Source organism: Eucyclogobius newberryi, unplaced genomic scaffold (assembly GCF_026437365.1).
Source record: "Eucyclogobius newberryi isolate DKJ021-1_F unplaced genomic scaffold, fEucNew1.0.hap1 SCAF_42, whole genome shotgun sequence".
In the NCBI taxonomy this organism is placed as follows: Eukaryota; Metazoa; Chordata; class Actinopteri; order Gobiiformes; family Gobiidae; genus Eucyclogobius; species Eucyclogobius newberryi.
In genome coordinates, this window is record NW_027316079.1 from 336,989 (window position 1) to 361,973 (window position 24,985).

Here is a 24,985-nt window from a genome sequence, read left to right on the forward strand (position 1 = left end):
ATGTTTTCTGCTGCAGTGGACGAGTTGAGGAACAAGTTGAGGAACGAGTTAAGGAACGAGTTGAAGAACGAGCTGAGGAACGAGCTGAGGAACGAGCTGAGGAACGAGGTGTTTGTTCTGAAGAACCAGAGCTCAGATCTGAACCAGAGGCTGAAGGAACATGTGGAACACGTGGAACATCTGCACAGAAACAGCACAGGTCAGAGAAGAATTAAAAACTGTGTTTGAGTCCAACATTAGTGAATATCTGCCTCCATCACAGTGAGAGCACAGACGAGATATAAATAGGTCAAAACGTTCCATCTTCTTCTAGAAGCTATGGTGAACACTCTCCTCCATGTGTTTGACTCCAGGTGAGAGGAACGAGCTGAGGAACGAGCTGAGGAACGATCTGAGGGACGAGCTGAGGAACGAGCTGAGGAACGATCTGAGGGACGAGCTGAGGAACGATCTGAGGGACGAGCTGAGGGACGAGCTGAGGAACGATCTGAGGGACGAGCTGAGGAACGAGCTGAGGAACGATCTGAGGGACGAGCTGAGGAACGATCTGAGGGACGAGCTGAGGGACGAGCTGAGGGACGAGCTGAGGGACGAGCTGAGGGACGAGCTGAGGGACGATCTGAGGAACGAGTTGAAGAACGAGCTGAGGAACGATCTGAAGAACGATCTGAGGAACGAGTTGAAGAACGAGCTGAGAGACGAGCTGAAGAACGAGCTGAGAGACGAGCTGATGGATGAGGTGTTTGTTCTGAAGAACCAGAGCTCAGGTCTGAACCAGAGGCTGAAGGAACATGTGGAACATGTGGAACATCTGCAGAGGAACAGCACAGGTCAGAGGTGCACTTCCACATTTACCTCTGAAACTTCACATCTGAATGTATCTTTTCATGTTGAAGCTGAAGTTCTGGAGCTGAAGGACAGAGTCAGGTCCAACTTGAGCTGGATCAACTCTTCAGAACAAAGACAAGAACAACTGCACAAGGAGAACATGGGTGAGCCCGGAACCAGGCCTAAACCAGGTCTAAACCAGGTCTGGACCAGGTCTGAACCAGGTCTGAACCAGGTCTGAACCAGGTCTGGGCCAAATACTGCTACTGCAAATACTGCTACTGCAAATACTTCTACTGCAAATACTTCTGCTCCTTCTGCTCCTACAGCTCTGACTCTTTCTGTTCAGGAGATGTTTCTGCTCTGAAGTCTGAGCTCAGAACGCTTCAGAACCGAGTCTCTGCTTTCTCTGCTCAAAGTCAGAAACATCTGGAACAGCTGCAGACCGACGGAAGAGGTGAGAATGTACCTAGAACCTCAAAGTCCATGGGTGAGAACGTACTTAGAACCTGAGAGTCCAAAGGTGAGAACATACCTAGAACATCGAAGTTCAAGGGTGAGAATGTACCTAGAACCTTGGAGTCCAAAGGGTGAGAACGTACCTAGAACTTCGGAGTCAAAGGGTGAGAACGTACCGAGAACCTCAGGGGACAAAGGTGAGAAGAACATTATGTTTGGGTTTAATCTTAATCTTTTATCTAAAAAAAATCATGTCTTGTTTAAATTTTTAACATTGATATTTCGTGCTGTTTTTGAGCTCAGTTCTGTCGGTGCGTCTGGATTCTCTGGAGTCACATCTGGGTCATCTACACACTCAGAACAAAGGTGAGGACCTCCACACGACCACCAGGGGGCGTGAGGACCTCCACACGACCACCAAGGGGCGTGAGGACCTCCACACGACCACCAAGGGGCGTGAGGACCTCCACACGACCACCAAGGGGCGTGAGGACCTCCGCACGACCGCCACCCGACCTCAACACGACTACCAGGGGGCGTTTGGACCTCCACACGACCTCCACACGACCTCAACACGACTACCAGGGGGCGTTTGGACCTCCACACGACCTCCACACGACCTCCACACGACCTCCACACGACCTCAACACGACTACCAGGGGGCGTTTGGACCTCCACACGACCTCCACACGACCTCCACACGACCTCCACACGACCTCAACACGACTACCAGGGGGCGTTTGGACCTCCACACGACCTCCACACGACCTCAACACGACTACCAGGGGGCGTTTGGACCTCCACACGACCTCCACACGACCTCCACACGACCTCAACACGACCACCAGGGGGCGTTTGGACCTCAACACGACCTCCACACAACCTTGACACGACCACCAGCGGGCGTTTGGACCTCCACACGACGACCAGGGGGCATGATGACCTCCAGACGACCACCAGGGGGCATGAGGACCTCCACACTACCACCAGGGGGCATGAGGACCTCTAAACGACCTCCACACTACCACCAGGGGGCATGAGTACCTCCACACGACCTCCACACGACCACCAGGGGGCGTTTGGACCTCCACACGACGACCAGGGGGCATGATGACCTCCAGACGACCACCAGGGGGCATGAGGACCTCCACACTACCACCAGGGGGCATGAGGACCTCTAAACGACCTCCACACTACCACCAGGGGGCATGAGTACCTCCACACGACCTCCACACGACCACCAGGGGGCGTTTGGACCTTCACACGACCACCAGGGGGCATGAGGACCTCCACACGACCACCAGGGGGCATGAGGACCTCTAAACGACCTCCACACTACCACCAGGGGGCATGAGTACCTCCACACGACCTCCACACGACCACCAGGGGGCAGAGTCTCTTTGTTATTGTTTTATAAATTAAACTGAGGAAAATTTCTATCAGAAACATTTATTGAGCCTTTTAAAGTTTGCAAACATGATGACAAGACAGGAAACCTCCAACAGTAAAAGGGGGCGGGTTTTACCTTTATTTCAGGTGAAATGAGAGCATTGCTGGTGTGAGCCAGAATGTGGTGCTCAATGGTCTTATACTGAGAGTCATGTGGTGCCTTAGGTTCCTGTACAGGTCTTATACTGAGAGTCATGTGGTGCCGGGGGTTCCTGTACAGGTCTTATACTGAGAGTCATGTGGTGCCTGAGGTTCCTGTACAGGTCTTATACTGAGAGTCATGTGGTGCCGGTGGTTCCTGTACAGGTCTTATACTGAGAGTCATGTGGTGCCGGGGGTTCCTGTACAGGTCTTATACTGAGAGTCATGTGGTGCCTGGGGTTCCTGTACAGGTCTTATACTGAGAGTCATGTGGTGCCGGGGGTTCCTGTACAGTTCTTATACTGAGAGTCATGTGGTGCCTGAGGTTCCTGTACAGGTCTTATACTGAGAGTCATGTGGTGCCTGAGGTTCCTGTACAGGTCTTATACTGAGAGTCATGTGGTGCCGGGGGTTCCTGTACAGGTCTTATACTGAGAGTCATGTGGTGCCGGGGGTTCCTGTGCAGGTCTTATACTGAGAGTCATGTGGTGCCGGGGGTTCCTGTACAGGTCTTATACTGAGAGTCATGTGGTGCCTGAGGTTCCTGTACAGGTCTTATACTGAGAGTCATGTGGTGCCTGGGGTTCCTGTACAGGTCTTATACTGAGAGTCATGTGGTGCCTGAGGTTCCTGTACAGGTCTTATACTGAGAGTCATGTGGTGCCGGGGGTTCCTGTACAGGTCTTATACTGAGAGTAATGTGGTGCCGGGGGTTCCTGTACAGGTCTTATACTGAGAGTCATGTGGTGCCTGAGGTTCCTGTACAGGTCTTATACTGAGAGTCATGTGGTGCCGGGGGTTCCTGTACAGGTCTAATATTGAGAGTCATGTGGTGTCTGAGGTTCCTGTACAGGTCTTATACTGAGAGTCATGTGGTGCCGGTGGTTCCTGTACAGGTCTTATACTGAGAGTCATGTGGTGCCGGGGGTTCCTGTACAGGTCTTATACTGAGAGTCATGTGGTGCCTGGGGTTCCTGTACAGGTCTTATACTGAGAGTCATGTGGTGCCTGAGGTTCCTGTACAGGTCTTATACTGAGAGTCATGTGGTGCCGGGGGTTCCTGTACAGGTCTTATACTGAGAGTAATGTGGTGCCGGGGGTTCCTGTACAGGTCTTATACTGAGAGTCATGTGGTGCCTGAGGTTCCTGTACAGGTCTTATACTGAGAGTCATGTGGTGCCGGGGGTTCCTGTACAGGTGTTATACTGAGAGTCATGTGGTGCCGGGGGTTCCTGTGCAGGTCTTATACTGAGAGTCATGTGGTGCCGGGGGTTCCTGTACAGGTCTTATACTGAGAGTCATGTGGTGCCGGGGGTTCCTGTGCAGGTCTTATACTGAGAGTCATGTGGTGCCGGGGGTTCCTGTACAGGTCTTATACTGAGAGTCATGTGGTGCCGGGGGTTCCTGTACAGGTCTTATACTGAGAGTCATGTGGTGCCGGGGGTTCCTGTACAGGTCTTATACTGAGAGTCATGTGGTGCCGGGGGTTCCTGTACAGGTCTTATACTGAGAGTAATGTGGTGCCGGGGGTTCCTGTACAGGTCTTATACTGAGAGTCATGTGGTGCCTGAGGTTCCTGTACAGGTCTTATACTGAGAGTAATGTGGTGCCGGGGGTTCCTGTACAGGTCTTATACTGAGAGTCATGTGGTGCCGGTGGTTCCTGTACAGGTCTTATACTGAGAGTCATGTGGTGCCGGGGGTTCCTGTACAGGTCTTATACTGAGAGTCATGTGGTGCCTTAGGTTCCTGTACAGGTCTTATACTGAGAGTCATGTGGTGCCGGGGGTTCCTGTACAGGTCTAATATTGAGAGTCATGTGGTGTCTGAGGTTCCTGTACAGGTCTTATACTGAGAGTCATGTGGTGCCGGTGGTTCCTGTACAGGTCTTATACTGAGAGTCATGTGGTGCCGGGGGTTCCTGTACAGGTCTTATACTGAGAGTCATGTGGTGCCTGGGGTTCCTGTACAGGTCTTATACTGAGAGTCATGTGGTGCCTGAGGTTCCTGTACAGGTCTTATACTGAGAGTCATGTGGTGCCGGGGGTTCCTGTACAGGTCTTATACTGAGAGTAATGTGGTGCCGGGGGTTCCTGTACAGGTCTTATACTGAGAGTCATGTGGTGCCTGAGGTTCCTGTACAGGTCTTATACTGAGAGTCATGTGGTGCCGGGGGTTCCTGTACAGGTCTTATACTGAGAGTCATGTGGTGCCGGGGGTTCCTGTGCAGGTCTTATACTGAGAGTCATGTGGTGCCGGGGGTTCCTGTACAGGTCTTATACTGAGAGTCATGTGGTGCCGGGGGTTCCTGTACAGGTCTTATACTGAGAGTCATGTGGTGCCGGGGGTTCCTGTACAGGTCTTATACTGAGAGTCATGTGGTGCCGGGGGTTCCTGTACAGGTCTTATACTGAGAGTAATGTGGTGCCGGGGGTTCCTGTACAGGTCTTATACTGAGAGTCATGTGGTGCCTGAGGTTCCTGTACAGGTCTTATACTGAGAGTAATGTGGTGCCGGGGGTTCCTGTACAGGTCTTATACTGAGAGTCATGTGGTGCCGGTGGTTCCTGTACAGGTCTTATACTGAGAGTCATGTGGTGCCGGGGGTTCCTGTACAGGTCTTATACTGAGAGTCATGTGGTGCCGGGGGTTCCTGTACAGGTCTTATACTGAGAGTCATGTGGTGCCGGGGGTTCCTGTACAGGTCTTATACTGAGAGTCATGTGGTGCCGGGGGTTCCTGTACAGTTCTTACTGCAGATGACAGACGCTTGAGTCATGAGGAGGAAGTGAAGAATCCCTGGGTCAAATCTGTTCTTACGACATGGAAGGAGCTGATCAGAACAAACTAAACACAGATGTTACAAACTTAAACTGGTAAAACTTTATGACCAAAGGTTTTGTACAAATAGAACTGAGCTGAGACTCAAGGTCTGGAGGACAAAAGGTCAAAGGTTTTTCACCAGATGTAAAAGAGAATCACATGAAAAGATTTGAGATGTTGAAAGAATAAAACAGGACTTTACTGGCGTGTTTGACCTCTGACCTTTGTTGCAGCTCAGTCTGATCAGGCTGAGTCTGTGGAGAAACATCTGGAGCAGCTGCAGAAGGAGAACAAAGGTCTGAGATCCTTCAACACTTTGACTCTTTAGCTCATGGTCAGAGTTTGAGAGTTTGTTTGTGTTTCAGCTGCAGCAGAACATCTCCAGTTTGTGTCGGAGCAGATCCTCGTCCTGAAGACCAAGACTCAAGGTCTCTAACATTAGACTTTTATCAGCTTCAGCTCTAATGTTCTGATCAGAATAAACTCTGTCCAGAGCTGCAGAGCTCGCTCCGAGCGGGCGACGAGGAGCTGCGCATGAAAACTGAAGGTTCTTGAACCCTTTGTTTCCCTTTAAATCCCTGACTCGAAGACTCTAAGACTCTAAGACTCTGAGTCTGTTATACATTTTTTCAGATTTTGGACCTCGGAATCGCTCTTTGTATTGAAAAGTAGTGTCCAGCGATGGTCAGTAGGGGTCACTATAGACCACAATGCATTGCAATTGCCGGAAAAACAACAGCGACAGGTCTTTTACTGGACACAAGAGACTGAAGCAGAAGAGACGGGTCAGAGGACAAGGGGTCAGAGGACGAGGGGTCAGGGGACGAGGGGTCAGAAGACGAGGGGTCAGGGGACAAGGGGTCAGAGGACGAGGGGTCAGGGGACGAGGACGAAGGGTCAGAGGACGAAGGGTCAGAGGACGAGGGCTCAGAGGACGAGGGGTCAGGGGACGAGGGGTCAGAGGACGAGGGCTCAGAGGACGAGGGGTCAGAGGACGAAGGGTCAGGGGACGAGGGGTCAGAGGACGAGGGGTCAGGGGACGAGGGGTCAGAGGACGAGGGCTCAGAGGACGAGGGGTCAGAGGACGAAGGGTCAGGGGACGAGGGGTCAGAGGACGAGGGGTCAGGGGACGAGGGGTCAGAGGACGAAGGGTCAGAGGACGAAGGGTCAGGGGACGAGGGGTCGGAGGACGAGGGCTCAGAGGACGAGGGCTCAGAGGACGAGGGCTCAGAGGACGAGGGCTCAGAGGACGAGGGGTCAGAGGACGAGGGCTCAGAGGACGAGGGCTCAGAGGACGAGGGGTCAGGGGACGAGGGGTCAGAGGACGGTGGACATTCGGACTATGATTGGACTAATAAAATACTTTGTGTTTATGTTTAAAGGTCAGGAAACTGTGTTTGTTATAATTGAGCCAAAATGGAGTCTCAGTGATGTTCAGAACGGGTTTTATTCATCAAATGAAGTCAAAAGTATAAATGTTTTGAAGTTTGGGTTGTGTTCCTCAGTTCAGCTCCAGGACGTCCTGTCCAGGCTGGACTCGTCTGACCACATCAGCTCCGGTAACAAACGTTATACTTTAGATGAGTTTAAATCACTTTGAACATGTTTCTATCCCGTGACGTTTCAGCTCTGAGTCTGAAGCTGGAGGACGCTGAGGACGCTCTGAGCCGTCTCACCCTCCAATCACACGGTAAACGTTACATCCTGTACGGAAGAGCTGGTAGTAGTACTAGTACTAGTAGTACTAGTACTAGTAGTACTAGTACTAGTACTACTAGTACTACTAGTACTAGTAGTAGTAGTACTAGTAGTAGTAGTACTACTAGTACTAGTACTACTAGTACTAGTACTAGTAGTAGTAGTACTAGTAGTAGTAGTAGATGTAGATAATCCTTTATTAGCCCACACAGTGGGAAAGTGTTATTACAACGCACAAGTAGATACAGAAGTGAGAGAACAAATAACTTATAAAATACTTATTAGAGGAAATCTTACAAAACAAAAAGAAAACTCTTGTACAAAACCTTATATTCTTAATAAGGCTGCAGTTATTTTATTACTTGGTTTACGGATTTTTAAATGAAATATATTGAACAGGCGAAATATAAATACAATTTCAATTTCCCCCAAAAAATGTCTTCCTTGTTTACCAAAAACGCACCACGGCGCGCAGGAGCGTGTAACCGTAGATTTAGCCTGTTTTGCATTGGTAGAACAGACGCTTCTAAGTTTGCAGCTTTAGTCACGGCAAAACGCGCTGGAGAAGATGTGATAAACGGGTTTAAAATGTGTATTTGCGATATAAGGAGTTAGCGCTGCGCCGAGCAGACAAGGAAACGGGCGCGTCTTCTCATGCTCCTCCTCCCTGGGCCGCACACAGGGGCGGAGCCGCTTCATCACAAACTCACGCAGGATTTTGACGGAAAATTGCTTCACGCGCTCTTATCTTTTGACTTAATACCGCTTTTTATATTTCATTTAATGCTATTTTGCCTTGTCGGCGGTACTTTTTATAATCAATAATCTAAGTGCGGCGGATCCGTAAACCAAGTAATGAAATAACTGTGGCCTAAATGTAAAAAAAGAAAATTTTGCACATGGGTATGACAGTATTGCACATGGGTATGACAGTATTGCACATGGATATGTCAGTATTGCACATGGGTATGACAGTATTGCACATGGGTATGACAGTATTGCACATGGGTATAACAGTATTGCGCATGGGTATGTCAGTATTGCACATGGGTATGACAGTATTGCGCATGGGTATGTCAGTATTGCGCATGGGTATGACAGTATTGCACATGGGTATGTCAGTATTGCGCATGGGTATGACAGTATTGCACATGAGTATAACAGTATTGCACATGGGTATGACAGTATTGCATCGGTATGACAGTATTGCACATGGGTATGACAGTATTGCACATGGGTATGACTGTATTGCACATGAGTATAACAGCATTGCACATGGGTATGACAGTATTGCATGGGTATGACAGTATTGCACATGGGTATGACTGTATTGCACATGAGTATAACAGCATTGCACATGGGTATGACAGTATTGCATGGGTATGTCAGTATTGCACATGGGTATGTCAGTATTGCACATGGATATGTCAGTATTGCACATGGGTATGACAGTATTGCACATGGGTATGACAGTATTGCACATGGGTATGACAGTATTGCACATGGATATGGCAGTATTGCACATGGGTATGACAGTGTTGCACATGGGCATGACAGTGTTGCACATGGGTATGACAGTATTGCACATGGGTATATCAGTATTGCACATGGGTATGAGAGTATTGCACAGGGGTATGACTGTATTGCACATGGGTATAACAGCATTGCACATGGGTATGACAGTGTTGCACATGGGTATGACAGTGTTGCACATGGGTATGACAGTATTGCACATGGGTATGACAGTGTTGCACATGGGTATGACAGTATTGCACATGGTATGTCTGTATTGCACATGGGTATGACAGTATTGCACATGAAAATTGACGGTATTGCACATGGGTATGACAGTGTTGCACATGGCTATGACAGTGTTTGTTGTAGAGTGTGACAGCAGCAGAAGGACAGACTGAAACGTCTACTTCAAACAGCGAGGGTGGATCAGTCATTGAAGCTGCTCTCCAGACAGGACAGAGTGTCCTGCAGGGGACAGAGTGTCCTGCAGGGGGCGAGACTCTTGGTCCAGCATAGATGTGAGTTCAGCCTGAACCCTTCTGTCCCACACCTGATTGATCAAATCTCAGGAAGTGAGAATTTAGCTCGTTCACCCACTGTAAGTAAGTAAGTAAGTAAATTTTATTTATATAGCACCTTTCACAGACAGAGGTCACAAAGTGCTTCACAAAACACAGAATAAAACAATAGGTCTCCCTCCGTCTGGACAGGGGGAACTTAGAAGCCCGAGATGGTTTTCAGGCTCCTCCACACTCCCTGAATGTTCTTTTGCTGCAGCTGCTCCTCCATCCTCCTCCTGTAGCCGGCCTCAGCCTGCCTGATCTTCCTCCTCAGCTCCTTCTGCACAGTCCTCAGCTCCTCCTTGTTCCCTGACCTGAAGGCTCTCTTCTTCTCCTTCAGCAGAGCCTTCAGTTCACGGTTAATCCATGGCTTGTTGTTTGGAAAACACTGCACCGTCCGGGAGGGAACAATGTTCTCAAAACAGAAGTTGATGTAGTCCGTGATGCACTCTCTGATGGTGTTGATGTCCTCCCCATGTGGGTCATAGAGCTCAGTCCAGACAGTGGTGCTGAAGCAGTCCCTCAGAGCCTCCTCGCTCTCAGCAGACCACATCCTCACCACACGGGGCACCACAGGCTGCCTGTGCACGATGGGTTCATACACAGGCCTCAGATGTACAAGGTTGTGGTCCGAGCTGCCCAGGGGAGGGAGGGGGGAAGAAGAATAAGCCTCCTTGGTGTTGGCAAAAAACAAGTCCAATGTTCTATTGTCTCTGTTGGGACAGGAGACATACTGGTGTATGTGTCAGAACAGAAAAGGGAAAAGCGTGGTTATAGTCACCAGAGACGAGGAAGAGAGCCTGTGGGTGCTGTCTGTGACCTGAGGGTGCTGTGTCTGTGACCTGAGGGTGCTGTGTCTGTGACCTGTGGGTGCTGTGTCTGTGACCTGTGGGTGCTGTGTCTGTGACCTGTGGGTGCTGTGTCTGTGACCTGTGGGTGCTGTGTCTGTGACCTGCTGGTGCAGGAGAGCAGTGCTTTACAAGCATTTTCAGCATTAGCAAAGTAGCAGCAGGGTGATGTTTTTATCCCCATTGAACCTTTGACCTTTGACCTTTTGTCTTCAGGTCTGAGCCTCAAACTGGACCAAGGCCTGGCTCTTGTCCAGGATCTGGTCCAAGAGACTTCAGTCCTGGACCTGAGGATGAACAGAACCCGAGCGCGAGTCCACGAGAAGCTCACAGGTCCAGCTCAGTCCAAACATATCACCCCTAACCCAAACATCTCACCCTAACTCAAACATCTCACCCCTAACCCAAACATCTCACCCTAACTCAAACATCTCACCCCTAACCCAAACATCTCACCCTAACTCAAACATCTCACCCCTAACCCAAACATCTCACCCTAACTCAAACATCTCACCCCTAACCCAAACATCTCACCCTAACCAAACATCTCACCCCTAACCCAAACATCTCACCCTAACCAAACATCTCACCCCTAACCCAAACATCTCACCCCTAACCCAAACATCTCACCCTAACCCAAACATCTCACCCTAACCCAAACATCTCACCCTACCCCAAACATCTCACCCTAACTCAAACATCTCACCCTAACCCAAACATCTCACCCTAACCCAAACATCTCACCCTAACCCTAACATCTCATCCTAACCCAAACATCTCACCCTAACCCAAACATCTCACCCTAACCCAAACATCTCACCCCTAACCCAAACATCTCACCCTAACCCAAACATCTCACCCTAACCCAAACATCTCACCCCTAACCCAAACATCTCACCCAAACCCAAACATCTCACCCCTAACCCAAACATCTCACCCTAACTCAAACATCTCACCCCTAACCCAAACATCTCACCCTAACTCAAACATCTCACCCCTAACCCAAACATCTCACCCTAACTCAAACATCTCACCCCTAACCCAAACATCTCACCCCTAACTCAAACATCTCACCCCTAACCCAAACATCTCACCCTAACATCTCACCCTAACCCAAACATCTCACCCCTAACCCAAACATCTCACCCAAACATCTCACCCCTAACCCAAACATCTCACCCCTAACCCAAACTTCTCACCCTAACCCAAACATCTCACCCTAACCCAAACATCTCACCCTAACCCAAACATCTCACCCTAACCCAAACATCGCACCCTAACCCAAACATCTTACCCCTAACCCAAACATCTCACCCTAACCCAAACATCTCACCCTAACCCAAACATCTCAAGCTAACCCAAACATCTCACCCTAACCCAAACATCTCACCCCTAACCCAAACATCTCACCCCTAACCCAAACATCTCACCCTAACCCAAACATCTCACCCTAACCCAAACATCGCACCCTAACCCAAACATCTCACCCTAACCCAAACATCTCACCCCTAACCCAAACATCTCACCCCTAACCCAAACATCTCACCCTAACCCAAACATCTCACCCTAACTCAAACATCTCACCCCTAACCCAAACATCTCACCCCTAACCCAAACATCTCACCCCTAACCCAAACATCGCACCCCTAACCCAAACATCTCACCCCTAACCCAAACATCTTACCCTAACCCAAACATCTCACCCTAACCCAAACATCTCACCCTAACCCAAACATCTCACCCCTAACCCAAACATCGCACCCCTAACCCAAAATCTCACCCCTAACCCAAACATCTCACCCTAACCCAAAAGTCTCACCCTAACCCAAACATCTCACCCCTAACCCAAACATCTCACCCAAACCCAAACATCTCACCCCTAACCCAAACATCTCACCCTAACCCAAACATCTCACCCCTAACCCAAACATCTCACCCTAACCCAAACATCTCACCCTAACCCAAACATCTCACCCCTAACCCAAACATCTCACCCCTAACCCAAACATCTCACCCCTAACCCAAACATCTCACCCCAAACCCAAACATCGCACCCTAACCCAAACATCTCACCCTAACCCAAACATCTCACCCCTAACCCAAAATCTCACCCCTAACCCAAACATCTCACCCTAACCCAAACATCTCACCCCTAATCCAAACATCTCACCCTAACCCAAACATCTCACCCTAACCCAAACATCTCACCCTAACCCAAACATCTCACCCCTAACCCAAACATCTCACCCCTAACCCAAACATCTCACCCCTAACCCAAACATCTCACCCCTAACCCAAACATCTCACCCTAACCCAAACATCGCACCCCTAACCCAAACATCTCACCCCTAACCCAAACATCGCACCCCTAACCCAAACATCTCACCCTAACCCAAACATCTCACCCTAACCCAAACATCTCACCCTAACCCAAACATCTCACCCAAACCCAAACATCTCACCCCTAACCCAAACATCTCACCCCTAACCCAAACATCTCACCCTAACATCTCACCCTAACCCAAACATCTCACCCCTAACCCAAACATCTCACCCAAACATCTCACCCCTAACCCAAACATCTCACCCCTAACCCAAACTTCTCACCCTAACCCAAACATCTCACCCTAACCCAAACATCTCACCCTAACCCAAACATCTCACCCTAACCCAAACATCGCACCCGAACCCAAACATCTTACCCCTAACCCAAACATCTCACCCTAACCCAAACATCTCACCCTAACCCAAACATCTCAAGCTAACCCAAACATCTCACCCTAACCCAAACATCTCACCCCTAACCCAAACATCTCACCCCTAACCCAAACATCTCACCCTAACCCAAACATCTCACCCTAACCCAAACATCGCACCCTAACCCAAACATCTCACCCTAACCCAAACATCTCACCCCTAACCCAAACATCTCACCCCTAACCCAAACATCTCACCCTAACCCAAACATCTCACCCTAACTCAAACATCTCACCCCTAACCCAAACATCTCACCCTAACCCAAACATCTCACCCTAACCCAAACATCTCACCCCTAACCCAAATATCTCACCCTAACCCAAACATCTCACCCTAACCCAAACATCTCACCCTAACCCAAACATCGCAACCTAACCCAAACATCTCACCCTAACCCAAACATCTCACCCCTAACCCAAACATCTCACCCCTAACCCAAACATCTCACCCTAACCCAAACATCTCACCCTAACTCAAACATCTCACCCCTAACCCAAACATCGCACCCCTAACCCAAACATCTCACCCCTAACCCAAACATCTTACCCTAACCCAAACATCTCACCCTAACCCAAACATCTCACCCTAACCCAAACATCTCACCCCTAACCCAAACATCGCACCCCTAACCCAAAATCTCACCCCTAACCCAAACATCTCACCCTAACCCAAACATCTCACCCTAACCCAAAAGTCTCACCCTAACCCAAACATCTCACCCCTAACCCAAACATCTCACCCAAACCCAAACATCTCACCCCTAACCCAAACATCTCACCCTAACCCAAACATCTCACCCCTAACCCAAACATCTCACCCTAACCCAAACATCTCACCCTAACCCAAACATCTCACCCCTAACCCGAACATCTCACCCCTAACCCAAACATCTCACCCCTAACCCAAACATCTCACCCCAAACCCAAACATCGCACCCTAACCCAAACATCTCACCCTAACCCAAACATCTCACCCCTAACCCAAACATCTCACCCCTAACCCAAACATCTCACCCCTAATCCAAACATCTCACCCTAACCCAAACATCTCACCCTAACCCAAACATCTCACCCTAACCCAAACATCTCACCCCTAACCCAAACATCTCACCCCTAACCCAAACATCTCACCCCTAACCCAAAATCTCACCCCTAACCCAAACATCTCACCCTAACCCAAACATCTCACCCTAACCCAAAAGTCTCACCCTAACCCAAACATCTCACCCCTAACCCAAACATCTCACCCAAACCCAAACATCTCACCCCTAACCCAAACATCTCACCCTAACCCAAACATCTCACCCCTAACCCAAACATCTCACCCTAACCCAAACATCTCACCCTAACCCAAACATCTCACCCCTAACCCGAACATCTCACCCCTAACCCAAACATCTCACCCCTAACCCAAACATCTCACCCCAAACCCAAACATCGCACCCTAACCCAAACATCTCACCCTAACCCAAACATCTCACCCCTAACCCAAACATCTCACCCCTAACCCAAACATCTCACCCCTAATCCAAACATCTCACCCTAACCCAAACATCTCACCCTAACCCAAACATCTCACCCTAACCCAAACATCTCACCCCTAACCCAAACATCTCACCCCTAACCCAAACATCTCACCCCTAACCCAAACATCTCACCCCTAACCCAAACATCTCACCCTAACCCAAACATCGCACCCCTAACCCAAACATCTCACCCCTAACCCAAACATCGCACCCCTAACCCAAACATCTCACCCCTAACCCAAACATCTCACCCCTAACCCAAACATCTTACCCTAACCCAAACATCTCACCCCTAACCCAAACATCTCACCCTAACCCAAACATCTCAACCTAACCCAAACATCTCACCCTAACCCAAACATCTCACCCCTAACCCAAACATCTCACCCCTAACCCAAACATCGCACCCCTAACCCAAACATCTCACCCCTAACCCATACATCTCACCCTAACCCAAACATCTCACCCTAACCCAAACATCTCACCCTAACCCAAACATCTCACCCCTAACCCAAACATCTCACCCTAACCCAAACATCTCGCCCCTAACCCAAACATCTCGCCCCTAACCCAAACATCTCACCCTAACCCAAACATCTCACCCTAACCCAAACATCTCACCCTAACCCAAACATCGCACCCCTAACCCAAACATCTCACCCCTAACCCATACATCTCACCCTAACCCAAACATCTCACCCTAACCCAAACATCTCACCCTAACCCAAACATCTCACCCCTAACCCAAACATCTCACCCTAACCCAAACATCTCGCCCCTAACCCAAACATCTCGCCCCTAACCCAAACATCTCACCCTAACCCAAACATCTCACCCTAACCCAAACATCTCACCCTAACCCAAACATCGCACCCTAACCCAAACATCTCACCCCTAACCCAAACATCTCACCCCTAACCCAAACATCTCACCCTAACCCAAACATCTCACCCTAACCCAAACATCTCACCCCTAACCCAAACATCCCACCCCTAACCCAAATATCTCACCCCTAACCCAAACATCTCACCCCTAACCCAAACATCTCACCCCTAACCCAAACATCGCACCCCTAACCCAAACATCTCACCCCTAACCCAAACATCTCACCCCTAACCCAAACATCGCACCCCTAACCCAAACATCTCACCCCTAACCCAAACATCGCACCCCTAACCCAAACATCTCACCCCTAACCCAGTCATCTCACCCCTAACCCAAACATCTCACCCCTAACCCAAACATCTCACCCTAACCCAAACATCTCACCCCTAACCCAAACATCTCACCCTAACCCAAACATCGCACCCTAACCCAAACATCTCACCCTTAACCCAAACATCTCACCCCTAACCCAAACATCTCACCCTAACCCAAACATCTCACCCTAACCCAAACATCTCACCCCTAACCCAAACATCTCACCCCTAACCCAAACATCTCACCCCTAACCCAAACATCTCACCCTAACCCAAACATCTCACCCCTAACCCAAACATCTCACCCCTAACCCAAACATCTCACCCTAACCCAAACATCTCACCCTAACTCAAAGATCTCACCCCTAACCCAAACATCGCACCCCTAACCCAAACATCTCACCCTAACCCAAACATCTCACCCTAACCCAAACATCGCACCCTAACCCAAACATCTCACCCCTAACCCAAACATCTCACCCTAACCCAAACATCTCACCCTAACCCAAAAGTCTCACCCTAACCCAAACATCTCACCCCTAACCCAAACATCTCACCCAAACCCAAACATCTCACCCCTAACCCAAACATCTCACCCTAACCCAAACATCTCACCCCTAACCCAAACATCTCACCCCTAACCCAAACATCTCACCCCTAACCCAAACATCTCACCCCAAACCCAAACATCGCACCCTAACCCAAACATCTCACCCTAACCCAAACATCTCACCCCTAACCCAAACATCTCACCCCTAACCCAAACATCTCACCCCTAATCCAAACATCTCACCCTAACCCAAACATCTCACCCTAACCCAAACATCTCACCCTAACCCAAACATCTCACCCCTAACCCAAACATCTCACCCCTAACCCAAACATCTCACCCCTAACCCAAACATCTCACCCTAACCCAAACATCGCACCCCTAACCCAAACATCTCACCCCTAACCCAAACATCGCACCCCTAACCCAAACATCTCACCCCTAACCCAAACATCTCACCCCTAACCCAAACATCTTACCCTAACCCAAACATCTCACCCTAACCCAAACATCTCACCCTAACCCAAACATCTCACCCCTAACCCAAACATCTCACCCCTAACCCAAACATCGCACCCATAACCCAAACATCTCACCCCTAACCCAAACATCTCACCCTAACCCAAACATCTCAACCTAACCCAAACATCTCACCCTAACCCAAACATCTCACCCCTAACCCAAACATCTCACCCCTAACCCAAACATCTCACCCTAACCCAAACATCTCACCCTAACCCAAACATCTCACCCTAACCCAAACATCTCACCCCTAACCCAAACATCTCACCCTAACCCAAACATCTCGCCCCTAACCCAAACATCTCACCCCTAACCCAAACATCTCACCCTAACCCAAACATCTCACCCTAACCCAAACATCTCACCCTAACCCAAACATCGCACCCTAACCCAAACATCTCACCCCTAACCCAAACATCTCACCCCTAACCCAAACATCTCACCCTAACCCAAACATCTCACCCTAACCCAAACATCTCACCCCTAACCCAAACATCTCACCCCTAACCCAAACATCTCACCCCTAACCCAAACATCTCACCCTAACCCAAATATCTCACCCCTAACCCAAACATCTCACCCCTAACCCAAACATCTCACCCCTAACCCAAACATCGCACCCCTAACCCAAACATCTCACCCCTAACCCAAACAGCTTACCCTAACCCAAACATCTCACCCTAACCCAAACATCTCACCCCTAACCCAAACATCTCACCCCTAACCCAAACATCGCACCCCTAACCCAAACATCTCACCCCTAACCCAAACATCTCACCCTAACCCAAACATCTCAACGTAACCCAAACATCTCACCCTAACCCAAACATCTCACCCCTAACCCAAACATCTCACCCCTAACCCAAACATCGCACCCCTAACCCAAACATCTCACCCCTAACCCATACATCTCACACTAACCCAAACATCTCACCCCTAACCCAAACATCTCACCCCTAACCCAAACATCTCACCCTAACCCAAACATCTCACCCCTAACCCAAACATCTCACCCTAACCCAAACATCTCACCCTAACCCAAACATCTCACCCCTAACCCAAACATCTCACCCCTAACCCAAACATCGCACCCCTAACCCAAACATCTCACCCCTAACCCAAACATCTCACCCCTAACCCAAACATCTCACCCCTAACCCAAACATCTTACCCTAACCCAAACATCTCACCCCTAACCCAAACATCTCACCCCTAACCCAAACATCGCACCCCTAACCCAAACATCTCACCCCTAACCCAAACATCTCACCCTAACCCAAACATCTCAACGTAACCCAAACATCTCACCCTAACCCAAACATCTCACCCCTAACCCAAACATCTCACCCCTAACCCAAACATCGCACCCCTAACCCAAACATCTCACCCCTAACCCATACATCTCACCCTAACCCAAACATCTCACACTAACCCAAACATCTCACCCCTAACCCAAACATCTCACCCCTAACCCAAACATCTCACCCTAACCCAAACATCTCACCCCTAACCCAAACATCTCACCCTAACCCAAACATCTCACCCCTAACCCAAACATCTCACCCTAACCCAAACATCTCACCCCTAACCCAAACATCTCACCCCAAACCCAAACATCGCACCCCTAACCCAAACATCTCACCCCTAACCCAAACATCTCACCCTAACCCAAACATCTCACCCTAACCCAAACATCTCACCCTAACCCAAACATCTCACCCCTAACCCAAACATCTCACCCCTAACCCAAACATCTCACCCTAACCCAAACATCTCACCCCTAACCCAAACATCTCACCCTAACCCAAACATCTCACCCCTAACCCAAACATCTCAACCCTAACCCAAAAATCTCACCCTAACCCAAACATCTCACCCCTAACCCAAACATCTCACCCCTAACCCAAACATCTCACCCCTAACCCAAACATCTCACCCTAACCCAAACATCTCACCCTAACCCAAACATCTCACCCCTAACCCAAACATCTCACCCCTAACCCAAACATCTCACCCTAACCCAAACATCTCACCCCTAACCCAAACATCTCACCCCTAACCCAAACATCTCACCCCTAACCCAAACATCTCACCCTAACCCAAACAACTCACCCCTAACCCAAACATCTCACCCCTAACCCAAACATCTCACCCCTAACCCAAACATCTCACCCCTAACCCAAACATCTCACCCCTAACCCAAACATCTCACCCCTAACCCAAACATCTCACCCCTAACCCAAACATCTTACCCTAACCAAAACATCTCACCCTAACCCAAACATCTCACCCTAACCCAAACATCTCACCCCTAACCCAAACATCTCACCCCTAACCCAAACATCTCACCCCTAACCCAAACATCTTACCCTAACCCAAACATCTCACCCTAACCCAAACATCTCACCCCTAACCCAAACATTGCACCCCTAACCCAAAATCTCACCCCTAACCCAAACATCTCACCCTAACCCAAACATCGCACCCAAACCCAAACATCTCACCCCTAACCCAAACATCTCACCTTAACCCAAACATCTCACCCTAACCCAAACATCTCACCCCTAACCCAAACATCGCACCCCTAACCCAAACATCGCACCCTAACCCAAACATCTCACCCCTAACCCAAACATCTCACCCTAACCCAAACATCTCACCCCTAACCCAAACATCTCACCCTAACCCAAACATCTCACCCTAACCCAAACATCTCACCCCTAACCCAAACATCTCACCCTAACCCAAATATCTCACCCCTAACCCAAACATCTCACCCCTAACCCAAACATCGCACCCCTAACCCAAACATCTCACCCCTAACCCAAACATCTCACCCTAACCCAAACATCTCACCCTAACCCAAACATCTCACCCTAACCCAAACATCTCACCCCTAACCCAAACATCTCACCCCTAACCCAAACATCGCACCCCTAACCCAAACATCTCACCCCTAACCCATACATCTCACCCTAACCCAAACATCTCACCCTAACCCAAACATCTCACCCTAACCCAAACATCTCACCCCTAACCCAAACATCTCACCCCCAACCCAAACATCTCACCCCTAACCCAAACATCGCACCCCTAACCCAAACATCTCACCCCTAACCCATACATCTCACCCTAACCCAAACATCTCACCCTAACCCAAACATCTCACCCTAACCCAAACATCTCACCCCTAACCCAAACATCTCACCCTAACCCAAACATCTCACCCCTAACCCAAACATCTCACCCCTAACCCAAACATCTCACCCTAACCCAAACATCTCACCCTAACCCAAACATCGCACCCTAACCCAAACATCTCACCCCTAACCCAAACATCTCACCCCTAACCCAAACATCTCACCCTAACCCAAACATCTCACCCCTAACCCAAACATCTCACCCCTAACCCAAACATCTCACCCCTAACCCAAACATCTCACCCTAACCCAAACATCTCACCCCTAACCCAAACATCTCACCCCTAACCCAAACATCTCACCCTAACCCAAACATCTCACCCTAACTCAAAGATCTCACCCCTAACCCAAACATCGCACCCCTAACCCAAACATCTCACCCCTAACCCAAACATCTCACCCCTAACCCAAACATCTTACCCTAACCCAAACATCTCACCCTAACCCAAACATCTCACCCTAACCCAAACATCTCACCCCTAACCCAAACATCTCACCCCTAACCCAAACATCGCACCCCTAACCCAAAAATCTCACCCCTAACCCAAACATCTCACCCTAACCCAAACATCTCAACGTAACCCAAACATCTCACCCTAACCCAAACATCTCACCCCTAACCCAAACATCTCACCCCTAACCCAAACATCGCACCCCTAACCCAAACATCTCACCCCTAACCCATACATCTCACCCTAACCCAAACATCTCACACTAACCCAAACATCTCACCCCTAACCCAAACATCTCACCCCTAACCCAAACATCTCACCCTAACCCAAACATCTCACCCCTAACCCAAACATCTCACACTAACCCAAACATCTCACCCCTAACCCAAACATCTCACCCCTAACCCAAACATCTCACCCTAACCCAAACATCTCACCCCTAACCCAAACATCTCACCCTAACCCAAACATCTCACCCCTAACCCAAACATCTCACCCTAACCCAAACATCTCACCCCTAACCCAAACATCTCACCCCAAACCCAAACATCGCACCCCTAACCCAAACATCTCACCCCTAACCCAAACATCTCACCCTAACCCAAACATCTCACCCTAACCCAAACATCTCACCCTAACCCAAACATCTCACCCCTAACCCAAACATCTCACCCCTAACCCAAACATCTCACCCTAACCCAAACATCTCACCCCTAACCCAAACATCTCACCCTAACCCAAACATCTCACCCCTAACCCAAACATCTCAACCCTAACCCAAAAATCTCACCCTAACCCAAACATCTCACCCCTAACCCAAACATCTCACCCCTAACCCAAACATCTCACCCCTAACCCAAACATCTCACCCTAACCCAAACATCTCACCCTAACCCAAACATCTCACCCCTAACCCAAACATCTCACCCCTAACCCAAACATCTCACCCTAACCCAAACATCTCACCCCTAACCCAAACATCTCACCCCTAACCCAAACATCTCACCCCTAACCCAAACATCTCACCCTAACCCAAACAACTCACCCCTAACCCAAACATCTCACCCCTAACCCAAACATCTCACCCCTAACCCAAACATCTCACCCCTAACCCAAACATCTCACCCCTAACCCAAACATCTCACCCCTAACCCAAACATCTCACCCCTAACCCAAACATCTTACCCTAACCAAAACATCTCACCCTAACCCAAACATCTCACCCTAACCCAAACATCTCACCCCTAACCCAAACATCTCACCCCTAACCCAAACATCTCACCCCTAACCCAAACATCTTACCCTAACCCAAACATCTCACCCTAACCCAAACATCTCACCCCTAACCCAAACATTGCACCCCTAACCCAAAATCTCACCCCTAACCCAAACATCTCACCCTAACCCAAACATCGCACCCAAACCCAAACATCTCACCCCTAACCCAAACATCTCACCTTAACCCAAACATCTCACCCTAACCCAAACATCTCACCCCTAACCCAAACATCGCACCCCTAACCCAAACATCGCACCCTAACCCAAACATCTCACCCCTAACCCAAACATCTCACCCTAACCCAAACATCTCACCCCTAACCCAAACATCTCACCCTAACCCAAACATCTCACCCTAACCCAAACATCTCACCCCTAACCCAAACATCTCACCCTAACCCAAATATCTCACCCCTAACCCAAACATCTCACCCCTAACCCAAACATCTCACCCTAACCCAAACATCTCACCCCTAACCCAAACATCTCACCCCTAACCCAAACATCGCACCCCTAACCCAAACATCTCACCCTAACCCAAACATCTCACCCTAACCCAAACATCTCACCCCTAACCCAAACATCTCACCCCTAACCCAAACATCTCACCCCTAACCCAAACATCGCACCCCTAACCCAAACATCTCACCCCTAACCCATACATCTCACCCTAACCCAAACATCTCACCCTAACCCAAACATCTCACCCTAACCCAAACATCTCACCCCTAACCCAAACATCTCACCCTAACCCAAACATCTCACCCCTAACCCAAACATCTCACCCCTAACCCAAACATCTCACCCTAACCCAAACATCTCACCCTAACCCAAACATCGCACCCTAACCCAAACATCTCACCCCTAACCCAAACATCTCACCCCTAACCCAAACATCTCACCCTAACCCAAACATCTCACCCCTAACCCAAACATCTCACCCTAACCCAAACATCTCACCCCTAACCCAAACATCTCACCCCTAACCCAAACATCTCACCCTAACCCAAACATCTCACCCTAACTCAAAGATCTCACCCCTAACCCAAACATCGCACCCCTAACCCAAACATCTCACCCCTAACCCAAACATCTCACCCCTAACCCAAACATCTTACCCTAACCCAAACATCTCACCCTAACCCAAACATCTCACCCTAACCCAAACATCTCACCCCTAACCCAAACATCTCACCCCTAACCCAAACATCGCACCCCTAACCCAAAAATCTCACCCCTAACCCAAACATCTCACCCTAACCCAAACATCTCAACGTAACCCAAACATCTCACCCTAACCCAAACATCTCACCCCTAACCCAAACATCTCACCCCTAACCCAAACATCGCACCCCTAACCCAAACATCTCACCCCTAACCCATACATCTCACCCTAACCCAAACATCTCACACTAACCCAAACATCTCACCCCTAACCCAAACATCTCACCCCTAACCCAAACATCTCACCCTAACCCAAACATCTCACCCCTAACCCAAACATCTCACCCTAACCCAAACATCTCACCCCTAACCCAAACATCTCACCCTAACCCAAACATCTCACCCTAACCCAAACATCTCACCCCTAACCCAAACATCTCACCCCTAACCCAAACATCTCACCCCAAACCCAAACATCGCACCCCTAACCCAAACATCTCACCCCTAACCCAAACATCTCACCCTAACCCAAACATCTCACCCTAACCCAAACATCTCACCCCTAACCCAAACATCTCACCCCAAACCCAAACATCGCACCCCTAACCCAAACATCTCACCCTAACCCAAACATCTCACCCTAACCCAAACATCTCACCCCTAACCCAAACATCTCACCCCTAACCCAAACATCTCACCCTAACCCAAACATCTCACCCTAACCCAAACATCTCACCCTAACCCAAACATCTCACCCCTAACCCAAACATCTCACCCTAACCCAAACATCTCACCCCCAACCCAAACATCTCACCCTAACCCAAACATCTCACCCCTAACCCAAACATCTCACCCCTAACCCAAACATCTCACCCCTAACCCAAACATCTCACCCTAACCCAAACAACTCACCCCTAACCCAAACATCTCACCCCTAACCCAAACATCTCACCCCTAACCCAAACATCTCACCCCTAACCCAAACATCTCACCCCTAACCCAAACATCTCACCCTAACCCAAACATCTCACCCTAACCCAAACATCTCACCCCTAACCCAAACATCTCACCCCTAACCCAAACATCTCACCCTAACCCAAACATCTCACCCCTAACCCAAACATCTCACCCCTAACCCAAACATCTCACCCCTAACCCAAACATCTTACCCTAACACAAACATCTCACCCTAACCCAAACATCTCACCCTAACCCAAACATCTCACCCTAACCCAAACATCGCACCCAAACCCAAACATCTCACCCCTAACCCAAACATCTCACCTTAACCCAAACATCTCACCCTAACCCAAACATCTCACCCCTAACCCAAACATCGCACCCCTAACCCAAACATCGCACCCTAACCCAAACATCTCACCCCTAACCCAAACATCTCACCCTAACCCAAACATCTCACCCCTAACCCAAACATCTCACCCTAACCCAAACATCTCACCCTAACCCAAACATCTCACCCCTAACCCAAACATCTCACCCTAACCCAAATATCTCACCCCTAACCCAAACATCTCACCCCTAACCCAAACATCTCACCCTAACCCAAACATCTCACCCTAACCCAAACATCTCACCCCTAACCCAAACATCTCACCCTAACCCAAACATCTCACCCCTAACCCAAACATCTCACCCTAACCCAAACATCTCACCCCTAACCCAAACATCTCACCCTAACCCAAACATCTCACCCCTAACCCAAACATCTCACCCCTAACCCAAACATCTCACCCTAACCCAAACATCTCACCCCTAACCCAAACATCTCACCCCTAACCCAAACATCTCACCCCTAACCCAAACATCTCACCCTAACCCAAACATCTCAAGAGGTAAAACTGAGTGTGAATCATGTGACGTGTGGGACTCAAAGCTGCTTCACTCGTTACAGTTTTGGAGCGAGACCTGAAGGACACGTCTGGGACTCTGAAGGACACGACTGGGACTCTGAAGGACACGACTGGGACTCTGAAGGACACGACTGGGACTGGACTCTGA

The 24,985-nt window shown here is 49.3% G+C and overlaps 1 protein-coding gene across 1 annotated transcript; it reads left to right on the plus strand.

Annotated features, from left to right (window-relative positions):
• Window positions 1-24,985, plus strand: LOC140379583 (uncharacterized). The gene is made up of 12 exons (XM_072464267.1): window positions 1-108; window positions 368-830; window positions 897-1,030; window positions 1,075-1,285; window positions 1,591-1,653; window positions 5,932-5,994; window positions 6,064-6,126; window positions 6,192-6,245; window positions 7,204-7,257; window positions 7,326-7,388; window positions 10,536-10,652; window positions 24,879-24,985. The coding sequence occupies exons 1-12, from the start codon at window positions 1-3 to the stop codon at window positions 24,983-24,985; spliced, it is 1,500 nt and encodes a 499-aa protein (XP_072320368.1).